The 20,606-nt window shown below is 36.4% G+C and overlaps 2 protein-coding genes across 2 annotated transcripts in view; one reads left to right on the forward strand and one right to left on the reverse strand.

The window, feature by feature from the left end:
- Naa15-16 (N-alpha-acetyltransferase 15/16) overlaps nucleotides 1-20,606 on the reverse strand; it is a 100,492-nt gene that overhangs the window by 78,868 nt on the left and 1,018 nt on the right. The window contains exons 2-8 of the mRNA XM_088193365.1: nucleotides 18,511-18,595; nucleotides 16,857-17,119; nucleotides 16,477-16,784; nucleotides 16,138-16,410; nucleotides 15,797-16,064; nucleotides 10,310-10,591; nucleotides 10,024-10,237 (exon numbers count right to left, since the gene is read on the reverse strand). Coding sequence (XP_088049491.1) covers nucleotides 10,024-10,237; nucleotides 10,310-10,591; nucleotides 15,797-16,064; nucleotides 16,138-16,410; nucleotides 16,477-16,784; nucleotides 16,857-17,119; nucleotides 18,511-18,595 — 1,693 coding nt within the window. The remainder of the gene's footprint in view (nucleotides 1-10,023; nucleotides 10,238-10,309; nucleotides 10,592-15,796; nucleotides 16,065-16,137; nucleotides 16,411-16,476; nucleotides 16,785-16,856; nucleotides 17,120-18,510; nucleotides 18,596-20,606) is intronic.
- LOC148231800 (uncharacterized) lies at nucleotides 1,065-9,556 on the forward strand. Its single transcript, XM_088193364.1, has 2 exons — nucleotides 1,065-1,331; nucleotides 5,413-9,556. Exons 1-2 carry the CDS (start codon nucleotides 1,311-1,313, stop codon nucleotides 8,758-8,760), a joined length of 3,369 nt encoding a protein of 1,122 aa, XP_088049490.1. The 5' UTR covers nucleotides 1,065-1,310; the 3' UTR covers nucleotides 8,761-9,556.

Raw genomic sequence — 20,606 nt, forward strand, 5'->3', positions numbered from 1 at the left:
AATGTTGGGACATAATAATGATAAAAAAACCGCAGTTTTAAAATTCATGTTTCAGTTATTTAAAGTATCGAAAATTATGAGAAAAACTATGATTACAGCACATTTTTATTATTTTTAATATTTACTTATATATTAAAATAGTAATAAAATACTAACATACATATGTAAGTATAGTTCAAAATATACACGACTAATCGTATTGCAATATACTAATATTATATTATATACATTCAAGTTTGTTTTATTGCAATTTAACCTTTCCATGTCGTAAACGACAATATTGCCAGTGTAAGCTCACTATAACTACAACCTCTATTTAAGTATTATGTTTCATCAACTAGCACAACAAAATAAAATCAACCCATGGGGTGAAATTTGATTAAATGTCTCTGATTCTAAACCAAAATTTTAATTTTTGCGATTAAATAAATTGAACCGCAGTGGATTCAATTAAAAAAAGTTTTTGTCCGGTCAAGGTTACACCGTTATCTGATGTTTCAAATCAAAAATAAATTATTTTTAAAAAAACGACATTGGAGTTGCTGGTAAAAAACTGATGTCAAGTCTTCAAATGGGTAATCTCTCCTATGAGTATTGAGGTGTTTACATTGCAATTTACATGACCTTAGTTAATTTATTTTTTCATAAATTTGAGCAATAAAACATTAAGAAAATTCCGATGAGAACAAATCCGCGAAACGCATCTGAATTGTTCAATTTTACCTGAATAGCATTTCGCGCTTACTCGCAAATAACACATCTTAACACCATTCTCGGAATGTCGACGCTCAATCTAAATAAAATAAAAACTAAGCAAAAAATGGAATTATACATACAATAACAACTCCAAAAAAATTCCATCCAATCGTGTGTGTGCATCGATTCGCTCGGTAAACAAGCGTGTGTCACCCGAAGTAAAAAAATCACTACATATGCAAATTGGCCACATTTTTCGGAGTCCGCGTCTTCTTTATAGTAAAGCCATAACAATAAAATTATATACACACATACGTCACCCGAAGCGGACCTGGGCTACGTATATACTCTCGTTCTCCCTACCACGAAGCTCAATCGTGCTGCAACCGCTGCTCGGAGAGCATGTCAGCCGGTACAGTGGTACAGTGGTCGTAGATAGCGGAGGAGGTGACGAGGGTCTCTCGAGACGCAAGTGTTCGGATCCGAAACAAATAAAAAGTGACGCGACAATGATACCGCGGAAAGGGTTGTGATCATATATCGTCGACTACAGTGATCGCTGAGTGATAAAACATTAGTTTAGAATCAATCGTCGTGTTATCCCGAGGATAACGATGCTGATCAGAATGAGAAATGTAAGTTGTATAATGTTAATAAAAACACTGCGGGGTCAACGGCGGCTCCGTCAGCTGACCGGTCATCTCGCGAGACGAATCTTTCGAGTGTGTGTGTTGTTAGCAGTGCGACAAGGTCGATTGTATCAATCGGAGAAAAACCGAGTTTAATGGATTTTCAAAGACGAAATAAAACAAAGCGACAGAGCACGATAAGCAAACAGAAAATGGGCGCCGGCAAGACGCCGCTTTTTGACGGTTATTCGTTTTGCAAGAGCAAGCCAACAATGGCGACCCACTTTGCGCGCTGACAAAATTATAAAACAATTACTATAATAGGGATAATTTAATTAGATCTTAGAAAAACTGATTCATTTTGATTAAAAGTTTGATTGTCAGACGGTTCAAATAAAAATATTTGACACGAAAAGTAAAAAGACATATTTTATCCGATAGTTCATTAAATTTTGATAAGTTCAATAAAAAAATATTTCTTATCTGAAAATGGTTTCTTGCCAATTTGGCTACATCATAATTTTTCTTTACATCAATCAACTGATTGATGAATTAAGAAATAATTATGAATATACTTTATACAGTATATAGTCAAACCAAATACCACTACCCAACTATTTTACACTACTATTTTAATATATTGCAGTTATGTTTTTAAATACATCAGGGTTGACAATAAATGATTCATAATTTTTATGGACATTATTAGGGGCAGATCATTTTCATTTCGTGACGACTCCTCTATTTTATGTTCATTCGGAATGCAGTGGTAAAATATCGCCACACATATTGTCTCATTGTGAAAATGCACCAAAGCGCGACTGACTGTCATTCATGTCACGGTGCAGAATACCCATCCAATTAACATATCTCCAGGGAAAATGTCGCTACTTTCGTTTTCCAGCACGACACCACCAAACCAAAGCAAAATCACATATCTTCAGTATATATAAAAAAAAACATAACCGCATCTCGAGTCAAGGCCGACCGGTGTTTCTCGCCGAGTGTCATTATACGAACCGAAACCGATCGCCGGATAATGGGATATCGATCCGAATTTCCGTCGGATTCGTTAATCCCGAGGTCGGCAGTGCTACACTTAGAAAAAACATATTTACACAAAATCAAGAATAATATCACACAAGGTCTGAACGAACAAAGTCGACGTTTGCCTTGCTACCGAATCGTTAATGGCACAGAAAAATCGTTTCACATGAGACAATCGTGCGATTCATTCCCATGGATGTTTGAATAAGCAGCATTTCAATAACGGAGTTCGCAACGCGTTAAAAAATTGATTTCGCTGATTTAACGAAAAATAAATATTTACCAAACTGTTGGAAAAACTCAGTCATCTAATCATTATGATAGCTCGATGATCTAACGCGTCAATCATCCGATAAATTTTCCAAGAACGAGCGTGAATCAAAATTAATTATTGTGTAAAGGTAGCATTCCATAGGCATAATAAGACAATTCAACTAGTATTCGAATAATAAATAAAAAATAGATAGTCGTTTATCTACTGCCATATTTGATGTATTTATATATGAAGGGATAATAAAACATTTTTATGAATGTGTTTTTTATGTAAAATATACTAATTTATATGGTACAAATACTTATCATTAAATAATTAATATAGAACTTAGTCTAAGTAAATCTGCGTGTTTTAGAAAGGTGCTGAATTTTATCCCTCAATATAAATATAATGAATAAGGCAATTCTATTTTAATAAACAATGCCTCGAAAAACTAGTCATAAACTAGGATTTTTTCAATCCCGCAAGTCGGGATTTAAAATTCGTAGAATCCCGGGAATTTGAATACTGCGAAAATATCAAAGGAAGAAACTAAAAAAAACGGTTATCTCGAACATTTTTGTTTGTTTACGGAAGCTGATGGGAGCTATAAAAAAAAGGCCGTCTAGGACATTTTTATAAGTCCCGGGAGTCATGATTATATAAATAAAATAAAAATCCCGGGATTTTTCGAATTTTTCAAGACCCACTAGTTGCACATGCGTTCGCTTGGGGCGCCAAAAACAAAATTTAAAAAATGGAACATGTGCGTGCACACGATTAGAGACCATTGATGCACATTTTCAACCTGAAATTTTGTATGTAATATATAGAAGGGGGAAGAGTCGTAAACTTTTGTCATAGAATAGGCCCGGTCCTGCATTTATGTCTTGGGAATGCCACCCAAAATTGCGAAACCGTTCATAATAAATATGCATCTTTCACATTATAATCGCACACATAAATACAACAATGTACGTTTGAAAGCTATATTGACACAAAAACAGTAATGTATACGTTTTTAGAAAAGTCAATACATAATTTCACCGCTCCACAAGACGAACAAACAGGACATTGTCGCACATAATAAAACGGCGAACAATGAAAGTTTTGCAAAACACACAATGTGACATGACGCGACACATTCAAAAGGATACAGACAATGGTTTCGCAACATTTTTTTCCGGCACTGCCTTCTCTTTTCGAGCACAGTTTGACAGGTGCAGAAATTCTCATCTGGAGCGGTCAGACCAGTTTCGCCGCGTCCAGGCGAGACTGTGCCGAAAATAAATAGATTGCATCGATTCACCGGCGTCCTTCGATATGTCTTTACTAAACATTAAATTAAACAGCCCTGATCGTTTCCCAATCGTCGGCACGAAGCCGATAAATATCGCACAACAGCACCGGCTGCAGTGTGACCCAGAGGCGTACAGAAAAGGCGTGTGCCCTGCGTGGAAATAATAACAACCGCTGCTCCAATTTCGGTTCCGCGTTCGCCCGAGTAAAAGGAACGCCCGTCTGTGGGCCAGAAGGCCGCGCAAAGTTGACCCGAACGAAAGTTTAATTTTATATATATGTGTCCTTCGCGGACCGCAGTTTCACTCTCGCTTTATAAGCGTCGTCCGTTTTATTTCGCGGAGGCACGCGACTAGGAAGCCGATTCTGGAGTTGCGCAATGTTAAAAATCGTGACTATTATTTAAAGCGGCGCGAGTTCGGCGTCGCCAGAGGCGCCGCAGCAGCTGTGGTCCACTTCGTTATTATTAATTTTAACGTACACATGATCGATCGCTAGTTTAACGACAATATAAAGTTCTTGAAAATCGTTTCGCGCTGGCTCGCAGTGTCGCAACGCCGACGGCAGCCTTCCATTATCCGTTGCGTATTAGCAACTCTAATTGTCGCATTTCGTAGGTACACCATATCGGTTGTCAAAGCGGCACAATGGTCGTGAGAAATGGGAAAAATTCACGGCGACAATGCACAATCGCCGGCGATAGTCATCTGGCGGATTTTCCGCAGCCCGATTGAAAATCCAAGCACGGGTTCGGCGCTTACGCGCGCGTTCGGCTCTAATGCCGGCAGTGACAATGAAAAGATCGATCGAAAAATCGCAATGACAAATCGCTTGTAAAACAATAGGAAATTAGTCGTAGCGAAAAAATCACGACTCTGGTCAATTTAGGCGCCCTGAGGTTAACAATGCAATCCACTTAGCAACAACAATAATCCGAGAGACCTTGCTCTAATATGTTACGTTCGAAATAAGAGAGAGGCTGGACGGAGGACAACGCCTAACGACGATCAATCAATAAATACAGTACTCACCGGTGCGATTACTCAGACATTAAACTCGCGCAAGTCTCACCTGAAACAATAAAAAAATCCATTAAATTCTCAGCACGGAAATCGGAAATAAAACATGCGAACGGCGTAGATGAAAGTGAAACGAGGCAATCTTGTATGTTACATTTGTCTTTTAAGCACTCGTTTAATGAAATACTATGCATTTTAATGAAATCGAAACATTAAAAAATGACTGGCCAAAAGCTGAAATGAAGTCGCAAATTCTAAACCAAAACTAATCCACTTTTCAAGTATTTTTTTCGCTCTCCTATTGGGCAAAATTCGGTTTAGATGTGCTTCAATATATTCTCACTTATTACATAAATACACAAAGAATTTGTTTTATAGAACAAAGTATTTATTTGAATGTACATTTTAAATTGAATACTATTAATCTTAATGAAATCGGAATATAAAAATAAGTTTCTCTTCGTTTCAGAATTCCAAAATGGCTGCAAAATTGGCGATGCTGTCTTGTCTGGCGTGGATGGGGACGGTGCAGTGCAGCGTGTTGGTGCCGACGTACGTCCTGCCTCCCGCTTCATTTAACCAGCAGCGAGATCAGAGAAGTCTGCCCAACGCGCAGGGTATGAGAACGCTCGCTAGGCTAGCGGGAGGTCATCTGCGATTGAACGCGACCAAGAACTTCGCCGATCATGCCAAGAACAACTTCGCATACGTGGAGAAGGAAGCGAAGGGCTACGACGACAAATTCGCCGGCGTAGTGGTGAAGACCGAGAACCAGAACGTCGGATGGAATCAGGGGCAGTGGGACGACGGGATGCTCATGTCGAGCGCGGGCAACGGCAAGGAGAAGAACAAGCAGAAGCAGGCGGACGACGACGAAGACAAGAAGACGCTCGCGGATCAAGTGGCCGAGGGCAAATACGGCCTCATACAGAAAGAGCTGTTCTCTAAGACGCCCTCCAGGCCCGGCGTGATCAGCTACGCGATCAACCCCGAGACGAAGGGCAAAGACAACGAGTCGAACATGGGCGGGTTGAAGAGCGACGAAATATGGCTGGCCGAAGACCATCTGCTGGTATTGAAGGGAGGCTCTTTCCCCGATCACAACGCCAAGCCCGACGAAAGCGCGGCGACTTGGCCGCCCATCGACGCTTACCGAGCCCCTCCCAGGCAAGTAAAGATACCGCAGAATCCGGAAGTGCCGCCGCCCTTTCCCGTCCGACTATCAGACGACGGCCCGCTCGTCTTCCTCACTCCGAACGGCAGTGTCCCTGCGCCCCTTTTCCCCGCCAGACCGCCGGGAGCAGGCTTCGGCGCTTTTCCTTCGCCGCCATTCCCTTATCCGCCGCAGGCCGCGCCCTCGGCTCAAGGTACCTATCCGGCAAACTTTGCTCCCGGGGGATCGCCGTTCCCAATTGCTCCGTTCCCTTTCTTTCCGCCGCGGAACGAAAGTGAGCCTCCGTTCAAGTTCCCCGGTTCGCTAAACGCCTCTTTTCCAGGGGGTCTACCGCCCGGGGCGAGCTTCCTTCCACCACCGGGAAACCTGACAGATCTCTACGACGAGGACGACCCTTCAATCTACTATCCGCCGCCGTACAGTTTTTCCTATCGGGCTGAAAACACCAGCAAAGTTCCGGCCGGGCCTCTCGTCCCGGGAATAGTGTTACCGCCCCCTCCGGATTTCTTCGCTCCTCTAAATCCACCCACCACCGTCAAATCCACGGCTCACGTCTATCCGCCTACTCCGTCGCCGCCGGCGACGGTCATGAAACCTCACAAGCCTCACAAATCAGTATCGGTGGTAAAAGTCGACAACTCGAAAGACACTTCGTCGACTCCGACTCCGAAAACGAGCAGTTCGCGACCTGCGCATAAGACTCCCAATAAGGTCGTGATCGTTACGAAACCAGTTCCTACTAGAATAACGCAGACGACGCACTCGCCCTCGGTGCCTACGATCAAGTCGCACAAGACCGCCGAAAAGACTCCGCTCGTACTTCACAAGCCGATCAAGACTACTCTGAAACCGGTGAACGTCTATTATCCGGACAAAAACTATTACGAAGAGAACTCGGTGTCGCAGTCTCCGCGGCCGTTCTTAATTTACGGCCCGCCGGACGGCAGATCGCCGATAAATCAATACCCGGATAAGACCTACGTCACCTCTACGCCGATACCGCTCAGGGCGTATTACGGCAACGACGAGGATAATGCGGTACCGCAGCTACAGTTTGCCAAACAAAACCTGCCGACCGTGACCCGAGTCCGCCCCGATTACATCCAGAGCACCAGACAGAATGGAAAATCGGTAGCGTCCTTCTACTTCTACGAAGAACCGGCGTCGAAGATTCCTACTACGACACCGCAGCCGGTCGAATACTTCGACGGCAGGAATTATTACCAGACAATAAAAGGAAACGGTCAGCTGCTTCAGGACGATCGCGGGTACGATCAGCCCGTCGAAAATGGATTTGCACCGAACGTCGACTTCAGACCGATACCTAGTCGCGAGCCATCGCCTTTCTTTTTCATTCCTCAAAGACAAGGCTCGAGAACGCTGACTCAAGAATACTTCAGCGTGCAAAAGCCGAACGTTCAAAACAACTACATACCGCAAGCCGTACTGCCGCAGCAGGGAAGACCCGATAATTTCTACGAACAGATCGCCAGCATTCAACAGACTATAGATTATTACACGACGCGCCGCCCGAAGATAAACATATACCAACCGAATCCATACAGAGAACCGAGACAGAAACCGAAGCCGACCCCTAGACCTGTATATCAATTCAGTTTCCAAAACAACAACGCTCGACCGGAGCAGAACCGATTTAGAGCCCCGCAGATGGATTCGGAACCCTTCAGACCGATGGTCACGTATAGCGTGCCTTTCAATCTTGACTACCAATCCACTCCTCAGACGGTATTCTCGGAGCAAAAAGTGACCACCGAAACGACCCAACCGAGCAAATATTACACCACCGCCAGTCCCAACGATTATGACTATGAAGACGTCAAACAAGACAAAAAGACAGCAGTAAAATCCACTCACAAAGGTTCGGTAACATCCAGACCGATTCTCGCTACGCCTTCTCCGAAACCGAGAAAGCTAAAATTATCAAACCCTACGACTAAAAATCCAGTAGATCACGCCTATTACACGAAACACGAAGAGAACTTATTCGACGACATCACAAAAAACTACTTCAATATTTTCGGTCAAAAAATCGAAAATCCCAGCCAACACGTGGTCAGCGCAACGGCAACCGAGCCAATAAAACATATAGAAGTAACAACGTTATCCACTCCGCTCGCTAAATATCGCCAAGAAATAGCTCAACCGTTGAGAATCGATCAACAGATAATATCACTGGCCAGCGACACCCAAGTCAACTACAGACAGCCCAGGCCGTTGCTGAATCCGGAGAGTGAATTCATTCCGATCGTAAATCCGGAGATTCAAGCCAAATACGAAGCCGACCAGAAGCGATTGAAAGAACAAACGCCCCAGAAGCACAAAGTGAAGAATGTTGAGATAATCAAGCCGGATTACGAAATCAACGAGGGCCAACAGTTTGCGAACGATCAGATCGACATTCTGAGGCCCATCATCAACAATCAGTACATCCAGCACATGCAGTCGAATGTGAGATTTAACAAAGATCCTTCAGGGAGAGGGAGGCATCAGGTGGCCGAGGGAAGACCGGGTTCGTTGGTGGCGTATCGGCTACCGGGCGAAGGAGCGCACGTCTACTTCCTGACGCCGCAACCAGTGAGACACGAGTTCAGAAGCGGAGAAGAAATATCTGCGCTCAGTTGAAAACAATTAAAAAATGTGATCAAACGGACAAATTGTAAATGTGATAATTTATAAACTATTATGTCTAGTGAAGCGATTCACGACGTGTGATAACTAACTTATAAACGAGCCGAAATGTAATTATATTTTTGCCAACGTTCTAGTATTATTATGTAAAAATAAGTAAATAGCTAAAACGATTTTTGGCTAGTCTGCAAAGCATACTTTCCTATTTAATGTTAACGAAGCTAGATAGAGAGGATACGTGCGCGATGTATGTGTGATTGATCGCTTAGTATATTTTTCAAATGTGATTGATATTTCTATATTGACGTGTGTAAATTTTAAACTAACGTATATGTGCTTATTGTATATTATCATCGCATGTATAAAACTAGGAACAAATTTTTAAATTGTATCATAACGTGTACTTGTTATAATATAACATTTAAAAATAACTGTGTCAATGAAAAATTGTAACCATGTTACGAAGCATTCCACAAAACGATGCAATCGATAGCGAAAGACTTTTTTGTTTTATAATATGGTTGTGATTTTGCATGCATATCGTAAAAATGCCATATTAGTCAGACGAAATGTAATTCCAAAATCGCACTGATAATAATGTAAACTATGAGATTGCTTGAGCATTTTGGCTTCACCAAAATTAGTGATAGGTGACGAACGATCAAAGGAGTCGAACACGCGACGAGATCGTCGCTGATTTTAAAATTAAAATGTAATGTAAATATTTATTTTGTAAAATATTTATTTTTAAAGTAAGGGCTTTATTTATGCTTATAATACATATTTTACGTATGTATATAATTGAGTGTGTGTGTATGTCGTGTACATATTTATGTATGAATTTATACGTTAAATGATGTATTAAATTTAAACGATTGTTAAATGTTTAATAATGAATTAAAAAATTGAAAATTAAGATTGTTTTCTTTTTCATCTTATATGTTATAATTTTAGTTACTGTAAGAATTAAATGAAAATGATTATATACATAGATAACATATCCGTTATTTAGTTTAAGTCACCTGTCAAATGCATTTATATTGAATGGTACCAAACTGTCGAGTATGACAAAGTTACCGTATGATCAATAATTATTTTTTAAATCTTAGTTTTACCAATGTTTTAAAAAAATTATATTAGCAGCATATAATTTATATACGAAGCAAACGAATCGAAGAAATGGTCTTCCATCAGTTGCACCAAATTGATTATATACCGATAAGAAAGAGCTTTTAAAAAGAATGATGAGAATTTTACCTGTATTTGCTTCAGCTTCAGTTTCCGCATCCTTTAAAGGTTTATCGTATAAATGTAAATAAACATCAACAGCAGTTTTCGCCGCACGGAAGTAAAACGGATGAGCCCGCAGACCGTCTTCTAACCGCATCAGTCGCACATATGACCTCAGTGTCATTTTACGCAAGCAGTAAGAATGGAAATCGAATTGATCCTCGATTATCTCCGAGAAATGCTAAATTAAAAAAGAACCATTTTATTAATATATTAATATAGTAAGTCAAAACTAACGGGAAATAAGACGTACCCTATCGACTTCGTGACACTTCTTCAGAGCTTCGCCCAACTGTCCTAATTTTTGGTAAGCAACAGCGCATTCGGTCTGGTACCACATGCATTGCATCTCGTTGAGGTTCTCTGTAGCTTCGACGCCTTCTCTGGTAAACTTAGCGCACATATCCTCGGCTTCTTTGATGCGACCAGCGCGAAGCATGTATTTGGCGCATTTGCTGTTGATATACCGATCAGCAGTGTCCAAAGCTTGAGCTTCTTCCAACCATTTAAAAGCTTCCCATGGATCGCCAGCGTGCTATAGAAATAATTATAAATATAGTCTAAATTTATAAAATACAACAGTATTATTTGTTCAAAGTATAATAGAAAAAGTAATTTATACTATAATCGATTCAGCTTAATCGGAACACATTGGGTCCTAAACATTTTGTCTCAAATGAGCGAAATTTTAGGTAAAATTAAAAAATAATTGAATTTTTACACTTTCTTAAATTATTGAATTACAGAAAATAATATTTAATTATTAAGTACATATACATATAAATATGAAAAAATAAAATAATCATAATTTTTTGGAACATACAATATTAATAAGTCATCAAAAAAATAGACATAATTAATAAAGAAAATTGTATTTAGAAACAGCATTTCAGTTTTATGGTTATCTAGCATTTATATCAAAACTTTTTGTAATAATATTTCAACTTACAATAAGTGAAAATCGATTGAAGCACATCTAAATCGAATTTTAATCAATAGGAAAGTGCAAAAAACAATTATCGCTTCTCAGAAGTCCAAAATTTACGTCGAAAGCAATAAAATCGTGTCGTCATCGTCGCAATGGAAACATTCGGTTATCTAGCGTTCGTAAATTCGGTTTGAATATACTTTGAGCAATACTCTCATATCAGAAGTCTGAAGTAATATCGGTAAGAATAGCTATCATATTTTTAAAACTTAATGAAATATCGAAATGCAGACAAACTATGTAGCAATATGCGAGATTTGTCTGTACTTTTTCAGCTTTTTTTCCCCTGGGAGATCAGTTGACTTCCTCTGTATTTTGGTTTTGACTTAATGTAACTTCCAAAACTATAATTAGATTTAGAACTTTCATTAAGTCAACTTGGGTTCAGTTAATTCGTGTAGGTTAGGTTTGAGTTTGAATAGCAAATGTACGATTTGCAACTGTCAAATTAAGTGTCATAGACATTTTAGAACAGCATATAATCTCACTAGCGCCTATCGGTTAAATTATATTTTCTGTAGTAGAAATTTATATCTACTGGTGAAAATATATTTGGAATTCACTAGTAAAAATATATCTTCATCGAAAAATACACATTCTCTATAACATTTATACATCGCATGCAAATGTATGGTTCGGTGATCATTGCTCCCATGGAAATTGGTCACAGGAATATTGGTCATGCGGATTATTGCTCACACGAACATTGGTCGCAAGGAAGCTTCTTACAACGAAAATTAGTCACAAATCGATCGCAAAATTAACATGACACAAAGTGAAAACAAAATCAATTGATTAAATGAAAAGAAATTAATAAAATTTATACACTATTTCTTAAATATTTCAATGACTCTACCTTTAGAAAAGAAACAAAAGCAGGTATATATTTTTTTTAACAGCAAATGTTCTTTGAAATGAATTTTTTCCACGAGCAGAATTCTTTTCTTTCATTATTCCGGCAGTTGACAACCAGTTTTTCAAGTGTTTACGTCGTTTTACGAGATTTTGTGTTCAACATGACAAAAGTACCACAATTGACAACAAAGAAAAAATCGGAAATTTTGATTCTGACTAAAGAAAAATTCAGTTCTCGTTATATTGCAAGCAAAGTTGGATGCAGTAAAACAACTGTGCTAAATTGCATAAAAAATATAAGGATTCCACATCCTTACAATGGAAGAAAGGCTCAGGAAAACAAAAAAAGACCAATTTACCAGAAGATCGGCTATTAAAACACTTGTTTACAAAACCGTTTTAAAAGTGCGGTGGATGTAAGAACAGAGTTCTCTAAAGCTAGTGGAAATGAAATATGCATAGAAACTGTACGTCGTTGACTTCGAGGATCTGGTTTATATGCAAGGAAAAAACTGTTTTATTCGAATAAAATCACGATCTAGGTGAATTTTTTTTACTGCAATAATGGTTTTAATTTATTTTGCTGTAACCAAGCTTCTTCAGATAACAACCGACTGCATCACAATCATTGTCACGCGATCGTCGTGAAAGATAGATCCCCAAATATTAATAGATAAAAAATACGTTTCATTAGCATTTATACGGTTTGATTGACATTAACCTCAATCTTCATACGTACCAAGTATATATTACATGTTCACATTTAAAATATACCTAGTTCAGTCAAATCTAACGTATTGTGCATTAAATCGGAAGCAATGATAATGTTTATGTATTATAAAAGGAAAACCTCACTTTTCGGTATCGAAGCCCGTCTACGGGAATTCAAAATTTGAAGATTTCTTTACGAAGATTATTTATCTAATTTAATCATAGTCCAGTCAAATAAGGCGAAATAAAGGCTAAACCTCGGAATGAAAGATACCAAGCTGAAATTTTGCACAGACCTTCGTTTTGACGTTTTAAGGACAGGGTGAAAAGTCTCATAAAATATCGTGTCTGCTAATCAATATATCAAAGGTCAAAGGTCACAAAATTTGTTTTTTTGCAAATATCTCGCGTTTTATGCGTTGCACGTCATTAGATGCTTCACAAAACTTGTAAAGCATAAAATTATCTATAAGTTTAGTTATAATATTTGTTTTGTATCAATAACCGTTTTTGAGATATAGCGCGAAGAGTGGGAGGCGTACATCCGTTTATAGAATCCAGCGAGTATTTCTACCTGCTTAACTTGGTATAAGCTTTGAAAAAGTAAACAATCGTGAAAAAAGTGGTCTCGGCAAGTAGTTTGAACCATAATTTTATAACTTTCTTCATTGTATTATTAGGAATTAAAAATGAAATATTGCTCGACAAGAAATTTGTGCGAAAAAATTGAAAGAGTTGAGAGTATGTACCAGATGATAAGAAGATCATTTCCAAATTAAGAGAAAAATATTTAACTGATATTATAGTTATAACGAAGATTGGATCATTCCCTATTTTTTCTTTTCGCGATGCTCAAGCTTAAGTTTTATCCATAGCTTGGTATGAAAATAAAAAAGGCACTTCGGAAGAAGAACACTTGCGCGTAGTGGAAGCTGCTGCGGCGATTATTAGAGAAGATATTCGATCTTCTGTTGTTGAGACCAAGTCTTATCTGCCCCCGAGTAAAATATTAATGAAGAAATTCCGAAAACTTTATTACATTTTCTGCAAGAAGTTATTATAAAGAACAGAAAAGGAAAGACGGGGCATTTTAAAACGAAATACACAGCTATAAGTCATGCTATAATGACTTCCATTCGAAAACGGTCCTTTTCTTCGCAGTCATTAATAGGCCTATCTGTATTTCTTCATAGAAAAAATACAGATAGGCCAAACATCCAAAAAGACTTTTGGATGTTTTGTCAAGTTTAGGTTTTTTCGCTTCATATAGTGATACTGTAAAATGTTAAATTTCAGCTGTTTATCACCCACAGCCTCGTAATCAATCATCATAGTCAAGTGCCTTAGTACAGTATACAGCAGATAATGCAGAAAAATATTTATACTCTCGATGGCTAATAAAAATAATAACTCCAAAATCTGAAGTTATATCTGATGACCGCATAAAGAAATTTACAACAAAACCAAGTGCAAAGGAGCAGCACTATCACATATACCCCTTCTAGTGTATGAAAATCATGTCGTACCCGGATTGAGCAAGAGATTCAAGTTCAAAATTTTAATGATGTAGAAGAACTAACCGAACAAATATTTAATGTAGTTGATTTGTTGTGGAAGTACGGAAAGTGGAAAAATATCTCACCGTTGCCAGGGTGTAATGGATTTATTGAACAACTTACAAAAAACAATGAGAACTTTGTAACTTCTCGGATTCTGTTTCTTACTTTTATTCATCATCCTGCGAGTAATATGGACACAATTTACACTACATTACAGTGTGCTATAAACACTGCCAAGAAACATGAACAAAGAACATGCTTAATAACTTTTGATCAGCCGTTGTACATAAAAGCACGTGAAATCGTAGCAGCTTCAGATGCTAGCCCAGACTTGTCCAGAGTAGTTGTGAAACTAGGAGGCTTTCATATGCTTATGTCTTTTATTGGATGGTCCCACTTTTGCAAGAAGTATCAGAGGCCATACGTATTACTTTTGCATTATCGATGATGATTTTTGAAGATATGGAGATTGAAAGTTATAATGCTTTAGATGGGTTCATTCAGCAGATAACAATTTGCGATGTTTTCTACGAAACTGTGGAAGAATGTACAGGTAACTCTGGCTCCGTAGTTTACATAGCGTTATCCTATAAACGGATGCGCGCTTCCCACTCCCCGCGCTATATCTCGAAAACCATTAACCATACGAAGAAATAAATTATGACAAACTTGTAGAAAATTTTATTTTCTATAAGTTTTGTTAAACATTTAATGACATGCGACGCAAAAGAGGCGAGATATTTGCAAAAAAACGATTTTTATTACTTTTGACCTTTAATATCTTGATTAGCAGACACGATATATTTTGAGACTTTTCACCATATATTTAGAACGCCAAAACAAAGGTCTGTGCAAAATTTCAGCTTGTTATCTTTCATTCCGAGGTTAAACCCTTATTTGACTGGACTATCAGTGTATTCTTCTAATCCTCAACACATTATGTATATATTTCATTTTCATAGTTATAGCACACCTAGTTAATTTTCAATCCGATTATTTATATTCAGTCAAATCGAACAAGGCACATGAAAAATTAATGAAAATTAATGTCTCATAGTAAAATTTTATTTATAAATAATAATTATTTAAAACTGTTGTCACGTTACTGTCGGCCATCTTGTTTTATATTTTATTGCTTATTTTTCATTGGTCGAAACAACAGAATGCATAATCGACGGCTCGAAAATCAATCAGAGCAAATTCAATTTTTATTTTTATTATTATAATTAAATATATTTCCTTTGTTTACGTGTATTATTTATTATACACCGTTCATACAAAGCGATACGATTTAGAGTAGAGAATTGAACGAAGAATGTTTCATCTCAAGTTATGCGCGTCCGGAAGCGGAGGCTTAGAACAATTTTATATAGAAGAAGATGGTGTTCCAAATAACTGAAATAAATTACTATTAGTTCCCTTGTTTGGTTTCTGTTCCTTGGAATTTAGCCTAAATAATCAGCTGTCCCATAAACCGGAGGACCAATTAAGCAGAATCGACTGTACTTCTATGGATGGGTATAATACTACATATACAGGAGTAATTATTAGATCAAAAACTTTGTACTTTTCTCCATTTTGTTCTATATATCAAATAAATTTATAAAAAATAAGCATGTATACTTACTTTATATATTCGTCCTTTTACGATGAATAGTTCAATCAACGTAGGCGTATGCTCAATCGCGAGATCAATGAATTCCAAGGCTTTGGCCGTATCACCAAGATAATCATAATGTTGCGCAGCATAATAATAAGTCCATAAAAGCGCACAGGCCGGTTGTATAATGTCACTCTCCTCGGGATTAAAGCTACCGGTTTTCTTCAACGACTCTATGTATTGCTTGAGAAGGGACTCGATAACTTCTACGTTGTAATTTTTGGCATAGAGAGATCTATAAAAGACAATAATATTACATACAGAAATAAAAAAAATTATATAAATAGGAATGAATATCGAGTATATACCGTAAATCGACGAAAAGAGGCGGAACCCCTTTATGAAGACCGACCTTCAAATATTCATCCACTAATCGTTTAAACGTGTCTCCAGAAGCGTAATTTAATTGCAATCTTCTCGGTGCAAGCGCCCCCGAATACTCATTCCGACAGTTTCCGAAAAATTCTACCTTATCTTCATCGGATGTAATTTGTTTAGCTTCTAATAATTTGTTATAATACAATACGTTTTCAGAATTCCGTTTCAACAGATCAACATAGATGGCTTCGGCTTCTTTAAATCTTTATCAAATAACACACCATTAATATAAATTTTAATAAACACACATTCATTCCATAACAAAATACCTATTGAGTTTTAAAGTCAATTCACCCGACGTCTCTTTCACGGTTAACTTGTCAAATATTTGATTTTCAAACTTTTCTAAGTGAGTCAGAGCCTTTTCGTGTTGTCCAGATTCAGAGAGAACTAAATTTTGATACAATAAAAGCTCGGAGTGATCTTGATCGAGTTGAGTTTTCATTTGTGACCGTCTAAACGTCTCGAGGATGCTGAGTGCCGTCTCATAATCTTCGAGAAAGTGGTAGCTCATAGCGAATCCGATCCACGAAGCTCTCTGCGTCGGACTCAACATAAAGAGTTGATACCTCGTATCCTAAGAATGGTATAGGAATAAGTAAAATTAAATGAATTCATGAATTTGGTAGTTCTTTGGCGTTGCGTTCACCTTGTAGCCTTCCAAATCTCTCATTTGAATTTGCAACAAAGATAAATCGCGCAAAATTTGGATGTTATCCTTTTCCCACTTTAAAGCGTGCCGATAACATTTGATCGCTTCGTCGTATTTCTTATCAGAGCGCTGCAGTAAGCCGTAGACGTGCCAACAAACGTGCGAATTGAGGTTGTTTCTCAAACCTCTCCTCACAAGTTCGTATGCCTCTTCCTTGCGTCCGAGACAATTCAACGTCAAGCCTTTCATCGCCAGCGTTTCTACAAAGAAAAAATAGGAATTAAATACAATAAGCCTAATTTGTGAAATTACTTAAAAGTTAATACATGACTGGTCGTTGTTTTTTAATGGAAATGTCATTCAAAATCAGTGACATGATTTTTATTATTTTATTACATGCAAACGATATAGACATGTGTTTTTATGCATTTAACATTTTTTACGAGGAGTGCATGCACACAGACCTAGATTTAAGCGCTGATACAAAATTTTACAACTAGGCTAATTATATAAACTATTTTATGACATCAGAATATATGTAAAACTCTCTTTCCCCATCACTTTCCCCAAAATTTAATGACGCATATTTGCGTCATCGGTTCTAAACGATAGTTTTATTTTTATTTAACGCATATGTTATTGCATCAGTGTTAATTTACAGATTAGGCAAAAAAAATATCCGTTGATTGTGTAAAATATAATACAATTTAATTTTATACACCAGAAATTTAATTTCTAATAAATTAAGTTTTCAGTGTCAATGCGATTAAATTAAGGTCTGTATTTATTTAGTTAATAATTACAATAAAGGGGTAATTTGAACCAACAAAACATAAAAACCAGCACAATAGACCAGTGGTTTAAGTCAATAACTAATGCCCAAAATAGCCGAATTCGAATCCCACATAGACCCTAACGTTTTTAATTTCTATCATGTCTGGGAGATTGGAATTAATGATTACTATATAATTATTATTCCGATCGACCATCACAATTAGGTTTTCCTAGATTTTCCTACTCTCACAGATACAGTGACATCTATTGATTGTAAGCTGTAATAATAAATTATAAAGAATAAAATAGATGTCACTTTTTTACACTTTGATTTTAGTCTGGTGTCTCACTACTAACTTAAAAATTGTTGTGTTTATCCCATTGTAACGGATTGGTGTTAACTATCGTGTTGCAATGGAAGATTTACAACAAATAAATAAACATTATAAAATATCGGATTGAGTACACGTTATGACTCCCAAAATATAAATAAAATTGTAATTTGTACAACAAAGTGTACCTGTATTTGAATAATTATATGATAAATTTCTGATCATCAGTAACCAAATAATAATTAATGATTGTTTCATTTAAAAGCTACTAACTGTTTATTCTTTAAAAAAGCTAACTATTAAACACATTACGGTCACGCGTTTTCGTGTGATAGCGAAATTTTTGTGGCCAGTCCGTAACTCAGGCTTATAAAAATATCATGCGAAGGTAATAAAGATTGAATTTTTTTCTAGAGATGTCAATGTATACATTTATAATTTCACATTTTGTCAAAACATATATATTTAAAATTCCGCGAAAATAGCAGACTGAAATGTGTTATTTGTTGTAATATGTTAAAATATAAATAATACAAAAAAATTACCTCCATGCTCCGAGAACTTTGGGTTAGATAATATCTGTTTCGCCAACTTCAACCCATTTTTGTATTGCTTTCGTTCGTAGCAACGCTGAAAAAAACAGGCATATTATAGTTAATGATATTATTATACGAAAACTATGACTTTTATAAAAAAGCACATCAGCTTCAATAGCGTCACGACTAGGATTCTCAATTGAATATTCGAATATACAATTATTCGCACAATATTCGAATAATCAATCGAACATTCGTAAAATATTTGTTCATTTTCGAATGAAATTTAAAAAATCTTATAATGAAACAATTTGTATATTTGAGCAACACAGGTAGTTATTATTTTTCTCAATATATCAGTGACTAGTTCCGCTTCAAAATCCACGATCCTTTATGCGAAATGCAAGACAATACGACTCTTCTTCTCAACAAAAACAAATGCATTTATGCCTTCAAAAGATCTACTATGAACGAAATTCGCAGAATTCGTTCGTTGAACCAAATAAAACGTTAAGAAGGCCCACATTATCTCAAAAAACAGGTATACATCGCAAATTTTTGTGAAGTTCGTTTTACGTTTTTGTATTTGTTGTTTCAAGACGCAAAGATTTTATTTCAATCAGTTCATAAATTCTATCGCAGTTAAATTAATTTATATGCAAATACGCACAAAAAAACTATATCGAATTCTAAACATTATTAGCTTTTATATACACAATAAATTCAATAATATTATGTATTTAAAATGCATCAATTTTGCTGAATTAATTCAATTGCAGCTGATCTTAATTATGATGATTTGAAAAAGTTGAAATGATGTCTTTAATCAAAGGTATGTAATAATAAATTAAGCATATTCCTTTTGACACCCTCACTAATCAGAAATTCGCACGGCATTGTAATACGCATATTTTACAAAATTCAAAACGATTATCAAAGTAATTAATGATTAATTAAAATAATTATTATAACTCAATATTTAAATAATATTTTACACTTAATTCAATTGAGAAAAAATTTCATAACACTACTGATTAATTTTCAGTGCAATATAAATCGTAAATGCACAAATATAAGTAAATATTTTTAAAAAAGACTACTAAACAGTTTTCTCGGAGAATTCGCTTCAGACATTCTGCAGGTGAGTTTGGCTTAACCGTTTCATTACCTATTCATTGAATGTGTTTTTTTTTTCGTAATATCAGCATGCATTTTTAACTGATAATATTAAAAAAATAAGGCAGAAATTAATCAATGACAATAATTGGTTTATCCAAAGTTAGAGTAACTTCACTTAACTTAACCAGAACATTATAATTGGGCAAACGTTCATGGTGAAAGACAAACATGACTATAAAACCGTGTAGCTCTTCAGCACTATTAGCTATTTAATATTTATTTTAAATATATATAATTAAATTTATATTTTAGAAAATTTCTAGATAAGCAAAATGACAATATGAAAAAAATAGATTACATCTGTGGTCCGTGTACTTCATTCCATGTTTAGGGTAAAATAGTCGAGAAACGATTAACATTTTTTATTGCAATATACTGCTAAATATTTCCTAGAGTTTTATAGCAGATGAAAATCGATCATTTTATTGATAAGTATTTCAAAATTGCATTCAAAGATAAAATTTTATTCGTCACATATCCTATGGCGTTTGGACTGCAACGCGAAAATAAATAATGTAATCTAACACTTAACCGACGGGCCGGGTAGTATCTACTGGCTTCCTCTTCTGATGTTAGGTGATGGGACGGGTAGTGACTACCTTTTATGATTTCTGACTTTTAATGATTTTTATTGCCCTGGCTGACTTCCCATGTGAGGGACAAGCAAATAGCTCTTTGTATAAACAAGAGATGATAATAAAACTTGATCATAAATTATTTTTAAAGCTGACAGCTATAAGCATAAAATTTTTAGCACATGAAAGACCGAAATATAATTTATATATGATAATTCACATAGTTCATTTTATTAACATAATTAATTATTATTTTATGCAACCGACAGATTGAAAACCACTGACAAAATAATTTTAACATGTTTGATAAATTTTTGTTTTTTAATTCCGTTTAATTCAAAAGTTATCATA

This window comes from Plectrocnemia conspersa, unplaced genomic scaffold (genome assembly GCF_051122295.1).
Source record: "Plectrocnemia conspersa isolate PC_06_02 unplaced genomic scaffold, ASM5112229v1 ptg000009l, whole genome shotgun sequence".
Lineage (NCBI taxonomy): Eukaryota > Metazoa > Arthropoda > Insecta > Trichoptera > Polycentropodidae > Plectrocnemia > Plectrocnemia conspersa.